The sequence below is a fragment of the Alexandromys fortis genome, unplaced genomic scaffold (genome assembly GCF_014885135.2).
Source record: "Alexandromys fortis isolate MF-2015 unplaced genomic scaffold, M_Fortis_MF-2015_v1.1 scaffold_2_1_26212458, whole genome shotgun sequence".
Lineage (NCBI taxonomy): Eukaryota > Metazoa > Chordata > Mammalia > Rodentia > Cricetidae > Alexandromys > Alexandromys fortis.
This window is the reverse complement of record NW_026067930.1, coordinates 25013628-25027333: the sequence shown is the minus strand read 5'-3', so window position 1 is coordinate 25027333 and position 13706 is coordinate 25013628. Positions and strand designations below refer to the sequence as shown.

Genomic DNA, 13706 nt, shown 5'->3' with positions numbered 1-13706 from the left:
TAATTTTTCAAAAAAGACGAGAAAGGAATGGATTTGGCTGCAAGGATATCAGCAAGCTACAGAAAAGAGGCAGCATGGAGTAGATTACAGTCCAAACAACCTCAGGAGTTCGCTTAAGTTCAAGAGATTTCGATTTTTAGTGATAGAACTTATTGATGTTATTATCCTTATCACCTTAGTATAAAAACTGACCTCTAAAGGAACTAAAATTTTTCTTTAGCTTGCTTTTTATTTTTCTGTCATTTGTTTATACAGCAACATATTGTCATCATTTTCTAAAACTTGTTAATCAAATAATACTAACTAATGTGTTTCTCCCAGAGGGCTCTGGAAGTGTGAGAGGAGGAGGAGGGGGCAACGCCAGAGAATACAAAATTAAAAAAATCAAGAAGAAAGGAAGAAAAGATGATGATAGTGATGATGAGTCTCAGTCATCTCATGCTGGTGTGTAGCTTTTATTTCACTATTTATTTGTGTGTGTGTGTTTTTAACATTTTTCCTAAGATGCATATAATTAGGTTTGTGTGTTCAAATAGGAAGTATTTGTTTTGCATTTTCAGTGATTACAAATTTCACAGCTTAATAATATGAAGTATAAACTTGTCTCTTAGTTTGCATGTCAGAAATCACTAAACAGAAAGTATCTTCTATGGTCTTTAACAGTCAAGTCACTCCTTTTAAGGCTTGTCAGTGCATAGTCATTCTTCATGCAAAAACAGCACAGCTTATAGTTAAGTGTATTGCCACTCAGCTCCCAGTGATAAACTCATGTGACAATTTATAAAAATGGACAGTTAGAAGATAAAAGAATTGAAAAGCAGTAACACTGGAAACAAAATTACTTTCAAGCCATGCGTAGGGGCACACAGTTATAATCCCAGCATTTAAAGAGGTAAAGGCAGAGTCAGACATGGTGGTACACACCTTTAATCCCACCCACACTCAGAAGGGAGAGGCAGGTGGATCTATGTGAGTTCAGACCAACCTCGTCTACAAAGTGAGCAAAGTGAGTTCCAGGAGAGCTAAGGCTGTTACACAGAGAAACCCTGTATTGAAAAATTATTAAAAATAAAAGAGAGAGAGAGAGAGAGAGAGAGAGAGAGAGAGAGAGAGAGAGAGAGAGAGAGAGAGTTAGATGCAGAAGAACCAGGAATTGAAGGACCAGCCTTGAGTTTTACTCATATTTTGCTCTTCTAAATACAACTATATTTTCCCATTTTAAACAAAGGATCATGGAATATAGCCTCCTCATCCCCAGCAACAATTTTAAAAAGTAATAAGTAAACCTCCAATGAAGATAATATGCTACTATATGCACATCACAATTGCTTAGGCTTCCCTTTAAAGTCCCTAAGAAACGATGAGATAACTAACACTGTTACTGTACAGAAATACTGTTAACTAAAGCAGAGTGTCCAATAGAAACAGCTTACTCTGTCTACTCTGACTCAAACAGCATCAATTTGGCTTTGTGTGTGTTATTTTTCATTTTGTGTGCTTATTAATGAATTCCCAAGATACAGTAGGAACAATAATAAAGAGGAATTTTTAAAGTTATTCTCTAATACCTGTGATCGTAGAGAAATGAGGCATGTGACATTCTTTTGTGTATAGATTACGAGGCAGTATAAGAGTAGTAAAACCATTCTACCTTAAAAGTAATTTCAGTGCTTTGAAAGAGAGTTATGTTGTAATCTCTGAAATGGAGGGTGAAATTAGGTTCTCAACTAAAACACAGAATCAAGTCAGTATGAAAGATTACTGGAAAAAATGTAATTTAACCGCCTATAAAAGGCTTATGGGAAGGAAACAGGAAAAGACTATTTAGTAGGAACATTAGGGTTACAGAACAGATCTTAGAAGGGTCTAGAACTTGGATAACTACCTTGAAGCTATGAATTCATCTGTTCAGATCCTCATTAAGACAGAAAATTGATTTTTGAGCCATTTTCTTTTATTGCTAAGGTTTCACTTGTTGAATCAATATCTGATTTACCTGAAAATAATCACTTGTATTAAAGGTATAGCTTTATTATTTATAATGAAAATGTTGTTTACTTTCTTTGCTACCAATATTTTTTCAAGTGGTTAGCCATAACACAATTTCCACAGTTATCAATATTTCCATACACTAGCTGCATACTAATCTTTATTTTTATTATTCACTAGTATAGAATTGTGTTTTTGTTTGTATCTTCCCAAAAAGGTAAATGTTAACATAGTCTTATCACTTTCTGAAGTTCTCATGTAAATTCCAAGGCTGACTTGGCTTCAATAAGTACTCAGTTTTGTGAAGAAGAAAACTTTGTTCCGTGTCGGCTGTTGACAGAAGAGAAATCACTCTCTTCTGAAAGATCATCTCTTAATTGTCCTGATGCCCTGATACCTGTCTATTTGCATTTCCTACATTAGCTAAGAGGAGAGAGGCCCCTAGGCCTGTGACATCTTACAGAGAACAGTCATTTTTAAAGAAAGTTAAAAAGAACGAAATTCTACCAAACAGACTTTCAAAATTTAATTTTATTAGATAGTTATATTTGAAAGTAGCAGTTTTGTTGACATAAAATGTGTTGCTGTCTGGTGAGGTGTGTAATTCTGCCTGGCTTTTGCTCTTGACCATGTGTTTCATCTTCTCATTGCTGATACACACACAGGAAAGAAGAAGCCAGACATCATGTTCATGTCCCAGGAAGAAATTGAAGATTGCTTAAGGAAACATGTGCAAGATGCCCCTGAGGAGTTTATTTCCGAACTTGCAGAATACCTAATAAAGCAAGTATAAATTATATCTCTTACTGGTGGTCTTACCATTTTTGACAGAATGTAATTTTCACTAATATCTCTAAAACCATATTTTAGCACCCCCACCCAAGACAGGGTTTCTGGTTATACTGGAATTCACTCTATAGACCAAGCTGGCCTCTAACTTACAGAAATTTGTCTCCCTCTGCCTCCAGAGTGCTGGGATTAAAGGTGTGCACCTTGCTAGCCCCCCCCCACACACACAAATATTTGGATTTAATTTAATCAATGGAATTCCAAGTTTATTTTCCTTCAGAGGCAGTTAAGATTTGGTAAATGCTTTGGACAGTATGGACAGTAGAAGCTGAGAACCCTTGAAGTGTTCGTTGAAGTTGCAGTCTTAGGTCTTGATTGGAACTAATCACTAACTGCTTCCTTACATAGTGTAAAAAACAGCATCTAAAAGGAGAAAGGAATCATGTTCTATTTTGATTTGACAGAGAATAAACAGTATTTACTTTTAGTCTCTGGAAGAGGGAAAATGGACCTCAAAAAGAATATGTCCAGAAATGTCTACCTTGTAAATGAAACAAGCTAGCTTTACATGCAGAAATGAAAGAAATTTTACATAACGTAACCACTGTTACCCAGCCCTGGCCCTCCCTCAGGTTAAGTCCAGCACATAGTCTCATAGAGATCATCGAAGACTTCGGGAAATCTAACTTTTTTATTTTGGAGTAGAACTTTTGTAGTGAGATAGTGAGGTTTTTTTAAATAGATGTAAATTTTATGCATAAATATATTGCAGAGCCATAGTCTGTAAAAATAGAAAATAGGTAGCTGACAGTTGTGCACCATTTTTTGAAGTAATCTGTGAAAGCGCATGTAGGTGTGTCTTAATCCATCATCTTAAATAGTAGTTTGGACCCTGAGAGCTTCTCTGCTGTGCTTCCCAACAAAGAAAAACAAACTTACCTTGTGCTAGTTGGCAAATTAATGTTAAAGGTCTGTTTCAGTTTATAGAGTTTTACTATCATTCTTGTCATCTTTCCTGAAATTACTCTGAATACTTCAAAATTATGAAAAAAAATTTAAAAATTCATTTAAGTTATTATTCCTGGCCCTGTAAAGCAAACTTTTTACTGAACCTTGCTTCAGATTAATTTTATTTGTTAGAAATATGGGAGATTTTTAATGTGTTATTATAAACAAAATTTCTTAAATACATAAATATAATACATTTTAATTGACTATATTTATCTTGTCACAGACCTCTTAATAAAATGTATCTTGAAGTGGTACGGTCAGTGTTCATGTCTTCAACTTCTGCTTCTGGAACCGGCAGAAAACGTACAATCAAGGACTTACAAGAAGAGGTCTCAAACCTGTACAACAATATTAGATTATTTGAAAAGGGGATGAAATATTTTGCAGGTATACTTAACAGTGTCTTTTTTAATGGATTCTTGTAATTCTGAGAGGAAGTTAGCCTTCATAAAGTGTTCTTCTTTTCCAGATGACACCCAGACTGCTCTTACCAAGCACTTGCTGAAGACAGTGTGTACCGATATCACTAACCTCATGTTCAACTTCCTAGCCTCAGATTTAATGATGGCGGTAGAGGACCCTGCAGCCATTACAAGTGATGTATGTTAGTGATTTGCTTGCTGCATGATGTAATTTGAGTCTGAACACATTTTTATTTTTTCTCATTTGAAATAGTTCAAAGGGAAAATAAGAGTTTTTATGGCTAAATTACTAAAGAATTTAAGTATAGTACAATGCTTATATCATTCTATAAGGATTGATAATATGGCCAAAGTACTTATAGTAAAGAGGTTTAATTACTTTATAACAAATAAAACCTTTTCTGATTGTTTCTAGCAGTCTTCCCCTTTTTCTTGTTGATTTATAACTCTCTTAATAGTTAGTCAAAGTTCCTTTAGTTCACAGTCTTTTTCTTTTGATGGGAATATACCTCTTAAATACTGAGACAAGCTCCAGTTCATTTGTTTAAAATTAGGATCTTAAAGTCGAGTCCAACCCCTATCACTCCTGCACTTGCCGTGTGAGGTACAGCTGTGCTCAGTTACCTACAGGTAAAAGGGTTTGCTCTACTCCTGTGGTGATGATAACCGTTCCTCTACCTCCTTCTCTTCCTTCTTTTCCTTCTGGTTGGAGATTCAGGGAAAAGGAGTGAGAAGGTCATCATGTGGCTCCCTGCATTTATAACTGGCTTTAAAAGTGCTAAAGCTACATGCATCAAATGCTGTGGCCTCCATTACTATGGTTTATTGCCACAGAGGTAGCATGATTTTTCTTGGTGTGTTTTAATCTTAGGTGACTCGCTTACATAATTAAGGCCCCTCCCACCCCTGACAGAAGTGCAGTTATTTACCTCCACTGCTACTCGGAGGATACTGAACATCCTCTCTTTCTTTGAACAACAGTGCCCAACGCTCTGACTTGTGTCTTTACCTACTTCCACTGTAAAAATACAGTACATGCAGTCTATTTCTGTGGCCTTGTACAGACTGATATGAGACTCTGAGTCGCCTGTCTTCCCAGCACAGCATACCCGCCAGCCTTTCCATGAAGCTTTTCAGTGGCCCTTCCTGAAGTGTTGTAGAAGAATGTTCTGTCTAGTCCACAGGACCACAAAATTCAGTGTCTCCATTTGTGGAAGATGAAGACAGCTTCCTTACAGCACTTACCACACAAGCGTCTAGCCACAGAAAAGATCCACTGCCCTTCTTACAGGCATCCCTTTCTGTGACACCGCTCAGGTGGCACTGAGGAAGAACTGCAGTCTCTGCCCAAAGTCTCTGTTCCCACATGGCCGTCCCTTTGTAGTCATCTGATCTCACTGGGGGCTGTAAAGATGAGGGCTGCATAGAAGTTTTTGGCTAATGTTTGGCTAGCTCTGTGGTTCTGTAATATTTTAACATTTTTAACTCCTACTTTGAGACCTAACAGAACACAAGATATATTGCATTTAGTAGAGTATTATAGCACTAAATATGTGGTAGAATTTTTATTTGTCTGTTTGATCTTAATATTCAGCATATATCAAAAACATAACCAAGATAATTTTTCCTTTACAGATAAGGAAAAAAATTTTAAGTAAATTGACAGAAGAAACCAAAGTAGCTCTCACCAAACTCCACAACTCTCTAAATGACAAAGTAAGTCAGTGCTAACCGGTGACTGCGGTGAGAACTCGTGTATAGTGTGCCCTGTGTCCATTCCAATCAACCCTTCTAGCCTGAGTCTAAAACTAGTGTTCCGTGTGCCCGTCCCTTGGGGGAGCTGAAGGGCAGAGAAAGATGGGAGCACTTCACCGTTCAATCCTAAATCACGATTTCAGTTTACCAAATGCCCTGGTGAAAACTTTTGTATGGGGTGTGAAATTGCAAACCCGTATTAAATGTCTTTAAAAGTAAATTATGTAATTAAATGTCTTCAGAGCATAGAAGATTTCCTTTCTTGTCTGGATTCTGCAACAGAAGCTTGTGACATTATGGTGAAAAAGGGAGACAAAAAGAGGGAAAGGTAATGCTGACTCTGTTGTTGCTGTTCCTCAGCGTGAGCTGCTTCCTAGCTGATGTATGAGTGGGACTGAGCATTTCACTGAGAGTCTACTCACCATCCTAATCCTACGGAAGATTAGTCCTGGACATTGTATTTGACTTGAAGCCTTCCTTACCCGAAACCTTACTTAAGTCATTATAACTTGTTTGATCCCAGCAACCTCAGAAAGTATATTTCGAGTCACTTGCTATATAGCTTTATCTGTAACTTCTTAGCATGTTTATCTACCTGTTCCATCTAAAGTTAAAGTAGTATGTGTACATATTGCCCATATTTAAAAAATTCCTTCAAATGCTGAGGAACCAGGTCATTAAACCAGAGAAGGTGAAATGCTGAATGCTGAAAGGAGAATGTGTAAACAGTGAGTCCGTGTTAATTATGTATTTCTGTGATTTGGGTTTGCAGGCAAATACTATTCCAGCATCGGCAGGCACTGGCTGAACAGCTGAAGGTCACAGAAGACCCTGCTCTTGTTCTGCACCTCACATCAGTCCTGTTATTTCAGTTCTCCACCCACAGCATGCTCCACGCACCTGGAAGATGTGTCCCACAGATCATTGCTTTTCTTCACAACAAAATCCCAGAGGTACTACATTTTAATGCATTGGACATTTTTCAAGCTTTTAAACTTGGAGTATTTTGGATGTGAATCTTTGCCAACACTCAGCCAGAGATAGAGAGTGGGAGAGAGAATGAGATAAGTCCTTAACATCTGTCTGCACCCAGAAATGGGGACAGTGAATTGGGGGTTGATTTTTTTTTTCTCTTTTAATTAAGTGTAGTTTAAGGGTCTTTTAGCACTCTGTAAGATCTATGGTGATAAGTCCTCTAATTTTAGACATAAGTTTTCAGAAAAGATACAAGAATGTCTGAACTTGTCTCTCAGTTTCCCTGGTTATGATTTAGCCTCCAAGGACTCCTTCAAATTTCTTTTTCTTCATTTAAGGAAGCCAACCCATAGCTAAGAGCAATTCAGCTTCCTTGAGTCTTATTAGTTTGTGTTTTTGGTGATAGAGCCTAGCTAAATCAGCTTCCTGTGACGTGGTATGCACAAGATTTACTCTTCCTGATCTGCACCCTGACTGCGTTCTGAGAGCACAGACCTTGCTTGTCGTACTCAGCTTTGCACTAACATGGCCATTGTCTCATGAAGATAAGGCTTTCAGTTTGTACTGTTCAAGCAAATCTCCTTTCTCTGGTCACAGCAGATCGATTCTTCTTCCTTCTAACAGGACCAGCATGCTCTCCTGGTAAAATACCAAGGCTTGGTTGTACAGCAGTTAGTCAATCAAAATAAGAAGAGTGGACAGAAAGAGGACCTGTCAGCAGATGAACTGGACAAGGAACAGCATGACGTCACCAATGCTACTCGGAAAGAGCTTCAGGAACTGTCTTTATCCATTAAGGACCTTGTTCTGAAGTCCAGGAAATCATCTGTGACAGAGGAGTAATGCCCTTCATTTGCTTTTGTAGTGAGTCTTTTCCCCGGAGTTGAAGATGAGTGATCACAAATTAATCAGTCAGCACACCCCACTCTCCCCACTAATCCCCCCCAACAATTCAAATAAAAGAGTGATATTACATTAGATGCTAATCTTATGGAAATTTTTACAAGTTGAGTTCTCCATGAAACATTTTCTTTTTACATAATCCTATGTATAATTTGTAATGTAATAAAAAGGTTTTCAAAGAGTTTTGAATCTAGAGCAATTATATACTTTAATTTCTTCTAGATGTTAAAATGAAAAATAAAATAGAATACTTTTCATCTCTAGGGGGAAAATGTTTTCTATTTAATTTCCAAGTACCACTCTTCTATTTTGGCAGATATTTAAAATATTGTATTTTTTTCATGAAAAATGTTATATATGAAATAAGAATAAATAGGGAGTTCTACTTTTAAATTTATAGAGAATGCTTTAAAGCTAGAAAATTTCAAATATATTTTATATTACTAAGCTCAGGCTCTTGCTTTTGAGAGAAGGCCTCCTGCATAAAGCTGTCCAGAGTCTGAGAGGCGGTTTGACAAGCAGGGACACTGGACAAGCTTGCAGTGCTGTGCTCTCATAAAGCAAACCCAGGGAAGGAGCCGTAGGGCAAACCTGAGGTTCCTTGTGAGAACACAAGGCACATTGTACAGTGGGGTGGCTAAAGGGACAGAGGTGTTCTTTAAGCTTAGATTTGAGTTTAGCTTTGAGTTTAGATTTCTAAGTTTTGCTTGTTTGATTTCAGTGGCTGCTTTACTCAGAGTTCTTTGTTGGAACCTGTATAACAGGTTGCTAGGGTGTTCTTTCTAATGAACACAGAATCTGTAAATGTGATTAAACTTAATTTAATCACAGAACTTTTATTCCAAGAATAGAAATTATAAAACATTGCACTTTTGGTTGTTGATATTATTAGTTAAGGCTTACTAAAATAGTTCCTTGGAACAATAATTTAAAGCAAGTAAGTTCTAAGCAGTGTTCTATTACTTCTTAAAAAGTTTAGTTATTTTTAATGTAATAAAATGTTTAAAGAATGCTGTTTTATATAATGTCTCAGGTGATCTTGTAATTTTAATATTTTCAAATGTTTAAATACAAAAGACTACCTCTTTTCTGAAATAACAGAGTGTTAATACTGCATGAAGCAATTAATTACTCACTGGGAGTTTTGTTAAAGTTTATGATAAAACTTTGTAGAAAACATTAAGGCACTGGAGCGGCAGCTCGGGGAACAGTACCAGCTGTTCTTCCAGAAGACCCGGATTTGAGTCCCAGCACCACACGGCTGCTTTGTAACTCCAGACCCAGGAAATCCAATGCCTCTGGCCTCTGAGCACCATGCACACGCGGTGCCTAATCCTACATGCAGGCAAAACACCCTTACACATAGAAGAAAATAAGATAAATGATTTCACATGGGTAATTTTCTATTGCATATTTTCATATAAGCAAAAGAAGAAAAGTAGTAAATTCTCCGAGACTCCAAAATCACTTTATTTTTTTATTCAGCTTCCAAATTTGTGAATAATCTGAATTTCAAATTTTGTTTAATAACATTGTTTTGGAAAACACTAAAGCAATCCGTGTTTGCACCATACTCTGTCTATAAAAATAAATACAAGAGATGATCAGATAAACTCATTTTAGTTTAATTTACAGAAATATAGTAGAAAAATGTAAAGCTTTGTTAATCTTTCTTGCATTTACTTTATTTGTCCCAAATTTTATTTTTCCTTAGTAAATAAAGTTTATTGTTTTGTAAATAAAATTATATACTGACTGTAAAGACTTAATTTCTGATATAGTCTTAATGAATTAGGTTAAGAATATTATTTAAAATAAAGTTGTCTATTCTTTTAAATTGTATATGCTATTCTGAAAACTACTTAGCAATTGCAATTCATATGATACTTATATTTTGAATTATTCTTTGTTAACATGATATTTTTATTACACAAAAATAATTTATTACATCCTGTTGTTTGAAAATTTGTCAGTCATCTTAGTAAATAATTTCTCAGCCAGATTTCAGCAATTTTATAGCCATGTTCTCATTATCTGTTAACTCTTGCTATTCTAATAGAGATGTGGAAAACATGCCCGGTTTTAATGTTCACTGTGTTCCATCTACAGACGAGTATAGTCAACAGAAGCCCATTTGAGACCACCCAGAAGATAAAGTGAGCAGTAGCAGGGGCCGTCAGAACCTCAGTGCTTTGAGAAAAGCCACAGTGTTGTAGAGCAAGAGTACATAGTGGCTAACCCTCTGTGTGGGGCTCCATTGGTTTCTTTGAGAAAAGCCACAGTGTTGTAGAGCAAGTGTACATAGTGGCTAACCCTCTGTGTGGGGCTCCATTGGAAACTTTGAGAAAAGCCACAGTGTTGTAGAGCAAGTGTACATAGTAGCTAACCCTCTGTGTGGGGCTCCATTGGAAACTTTGGATCTGGCTGTCCTGGATCTCACTTTTGTAGACCTCAAATTCAAGAGATGCACCTGCCTCTGCCTCCAGTCCTGGGATGAAGGAGTGTACCACCACCTGGCTGCTGGTTTTATGAGATTGTGCCACATAGGCTCCGGTGTTTTAATACCTGGTTCCCATTAGTAGTACCTTTTGTATAGGTTTGGGATGTGTGGACTTAATGGAAGAAATATACCAATTAGGGCAGGCTTTGGGGTTTCAAGAACTGCATGCAGTTTTCAAGTTTGCTGTCTGTTCCGGCATTGTGAGGACTCAACTCACTGCTTCAGTCACCATACCCGTCTGCTGTTAGGCTTGCATGCCGTGATAGTGATGCACTTCCGTCCCTCTGGAACTGCAAGTCTTCTCTCTATCAAGTTGCCTTGGCCATAATATTTTATTACACCAGTATAAAAGAGACTAATACTTATGCTTTTCCTTTTGGTTTATCTTTTGCTATCAGTGAACCTAGAAATGGGAATACTTGGCTATAGCTATGCACTATTTAGTTGGTCTTTTCTGATTAAGAATATTGTGTAACTCTGAAGCTATATGTGTTGCAATTGGAGCGGCAGCGCTGCGTCCCCGGCACCCGGCCGCCCGCATGGCTAGCTTATGCCCTGAAATAATTATACAGAAACTATTTTTTTAAACACTGCCTGGCCCATTATCTGTAGCCTCCTATTGGCTAGCTCTTACATATTGTTCTAACCCATTTCTAATATTCTGTGTAGCCCACGAGCTGGCTTACCAGGGAGGATCTTAACCTGCATCTGTCTGGAGTGGGAGAATCATGGCGACTCCTTGACTCAGCTTCTTTTTCCCAGCATTCTGTTCTGTTTACTCCACCCACCTAAGGGTTGGCCTATCAAGGGGCTTAGGCAGTTTCTTTATTAATAAGAAATCACTCCCACATCATATATGTAATATAAAAAGTGAACATTTTGTTATAATGGAAACATTTATACAAATACCTAAATATTACCTTATGTAGTTAACATATACACACACAAAATTATACAGAAAATATTTAGGTTATGCTGGAAAGTCACTTTAAATTCTATATTCAGAACTGAGGCAACATGCATTTTTAAAATTCAGTAAGACATTTTAAACTAAGTATCACTCTATAATAATAAAGAAAGGATAAGAGGGTACCACACTGAGGCAGAGGAAATTGTTTGTGGTTGATAAAGCAATTTATGTAGTTATATTAAGTCTGGAATGCAGAGATAATGATATGCCTAAGAGATGTCATTTAACAAAGTGAATCCAACAGACGCTGTAAAAATAGAGGCTAGTGGAGAATAAGTGAGGGAACCTAGGATTTAAGATGACATGAGGATGTCATTGCCATGCCCTGAGAGAATATAGGAAGGAGATAAAAGGCTTCATTCAAAGCTGAGATGGCTACAAGTCACAAAGATCCCAGTAAATCATAGGATATGTTTGGGCAACCTAGGAGAGCCACGTCAGATGGCACCAAAGATTTGCTGGTTGTAGCGTGGAAAGTGGCTCTTAAGGAGCAGCGTGGAGTGCTCAGAGAAACACTGGGGAGAGAGGGGAGGAGGAAACCAGAAGAGTCTAATTGAGAAAAGGAATCCGGTTTCAATAATAGGTCTGGCCAGAGGAACTTCCTATAAAGTGTGCAGTGCTCTGGAGATTCTAGTCAGCATCCTTTATGATCCTAAGACTTTTCTGCCCTTTCTGGTGGAGTAGTTCAAGGGCAAGACAAATTGCAGTAAGTTAAGGGGCGGGGGGGGGGGGGGAATCAGTGAAGTCGAATCCGTGAGTGTAAGCCATCCTCCTGAAAAGTATGCGTGTAACCTAGAGAACAGTGGCCTCATGACTTGATGGGGACATAGGTGCTGTGACATCATCAAGACTGCTTCCTTTCTTGAAGGTGAAACGGCCTCATTAGCAAGTACTCCACTCTACCACTAAGGAAAAGGTAGGTGTACTTTTGCTGATGAGATTTGTTCATCTTTCATCATAACACTCCATTCATCAAACCAAGGAAATAAAACAGTTTATCATGGGCTCTGTGTTTCCTACTCCTGGTTCTTTAGTTGTGTTTAGCTGAGTTGACTTCAGGAATATTAACATATGCGTTTATGGCTGAAAACAAGAGAACTGTAAGTTTGGTCAGAAAGTAAATCAAGTTATGGCTTGAGTATTTCTTCTCTTATCTCACCTTCCAAACTGAAGGAATGGTCTCAAATGGAAATTCTAAGAACAAATTCCATTTCTCATATCGGTCACTGTGACCCACTGAGAATTCTTGTGATAGATTAGTTCATAACAAAAGCTTTCTTCTGATACAGTTGGCTTCTCTGGCTACTTTTCATAGTTTGAAGATTTCAAAAGGCCAGATGAGGTTGAACTTAAGTGAAGTCACACAATGTGGCTAATGACATAACAATCGGCGCCGGCACCTGGGGACACAGGCAGAAATCCATCCACTTTGCAAGTGCAGAAAGCAGGGAACAATCCTGAGTTATTTCATTCAAGTCCAGCACTTCAAGTTCTCGAATTTCCCAAGAAGGAAGTGAAAAAGGCAGCAGACAACATCTCATCTGCTCTACAAAGAACCCCAAAGGTGAGAGTTCCTCTCATCTCTCCCAGACAACAGTCAACATCTGCCCGCCCTTCAGCTGTTTCCTGCCCATAAGGAGGATTCTGGTAGCCACCAGAAAACAAAACCAAAAATGGATTGGTTAAGGAAATACAAAATACTTACTTTCAGAGAACATAGTTCTTCTAATTATGACCTTAATTGAACTTAGTCAGTGGAAATTCTCAAGTGTGTGTGTCTCTGCATAAATGTTCTATATTTTAAACTCGGGGGCTTAGCCAGAATATTGCAGCTCTAACACTAGTCAAATTTCCCTTTAAGGACATTCTGAAGGGAAGTTTTTTTCCTTGTGGTTTTAAGTAGACATTGACAAGGAGTGGTTCTGTCTGAGGAGGAGCCTTGTGTACGTGCCACAGATTGGGAGGAAAGAGCTTATTTTTTCCTCCAAAGTTGAAAAGCTGAAGGGAGGATCCGATAACGCTGATGACCCTTTCTGTTCCTTTTGGAGTTGACATGCCTGTGATTAAGAGGCGAATCTGTCACCTATTCTTCCAGACTGTGTAGATCCAAAGAAAAAGCCGAGGAAAAAGTGAGTTTTTTCCTAATGCATCCTTTATGTTTGTTTATGTGGCATTTTGACTTCTTAAATTCTTTAAGGGTGAGGTACTCAAACTTTCCAGGAAAGGCTTAAGAACAACTTTGGCTTGGAGGGTGGGTACCCACTGAAGCCTTGACAATTAGAGACGATTGGTACCTGATTTCTTATTTCCTGAGTTTTATAGCTTTCTCGTTTTGATGACACTTATGTAGGCTGATAACTGGAACTGCCTCCTGGGTTTGTAATTGTCTAAA

General features: G+C 37.8%; 2 protein-coding genes across 4 annotated transcripts in view; both read left to right on the top strand.

Annotated features, from left to right (window-relative positions):
* Positions 1-8025, top strand: part of Ufl1 (UFM1 specific ligase 1) — a 28467-nt gene extending 20442 nt beyond the window's left edge. Inside the window, exons 12-19 of the mRNA XM_050144949.1 lie at positions 322-444; positions 2655-2772; positions 4013-4176; positions 4259-4389; positions 5847-5927; positions 6209-6294; positions 6739-6919; positions 7566-8025. Coding sequence (XP_050000906.1) covers positions 322-444; positions 2655-2772; positions 4013-4176; positions 4259-4389; positions 5847-5927; positions 6209-6294; positions 6739-6919; positions 7566-7784 — 1103 coding nt within the window. The 3' untranslated portion in view covers positions 7785-8025. The remainder of the gene's footprint in view (positions 1-321; positions 445-2654; positions 2773-4012; positions 4177-4258; positions 4390-5846; positions 5928-6208; positions 6295-6738; positions 6920-7565) is intronic.
* A 4543-nt stretch (positions 8026-12568) lies between these two features.
* Fhl5 (four and a half LIM domains 5) overlaps positions 12569-13706 on the top strand; it is a 43691-nt gene continuing 42553 nt past the window's right edge. The window contains exon 1 of one of the 3 annotated variants that reach the window (XM_050144963.1): positions 12569-12878. The gene's annotated coding sequence lies outside the window, so the exon portion shown is untranslated. Of the gene's footprint in view, positions 12879-12912; positions 13444-13706 lie in introns of those variants that run through there. The other 2 variants (XM_050144961.1, XM_050144962.1) reach the window with 2 other exon arrangements.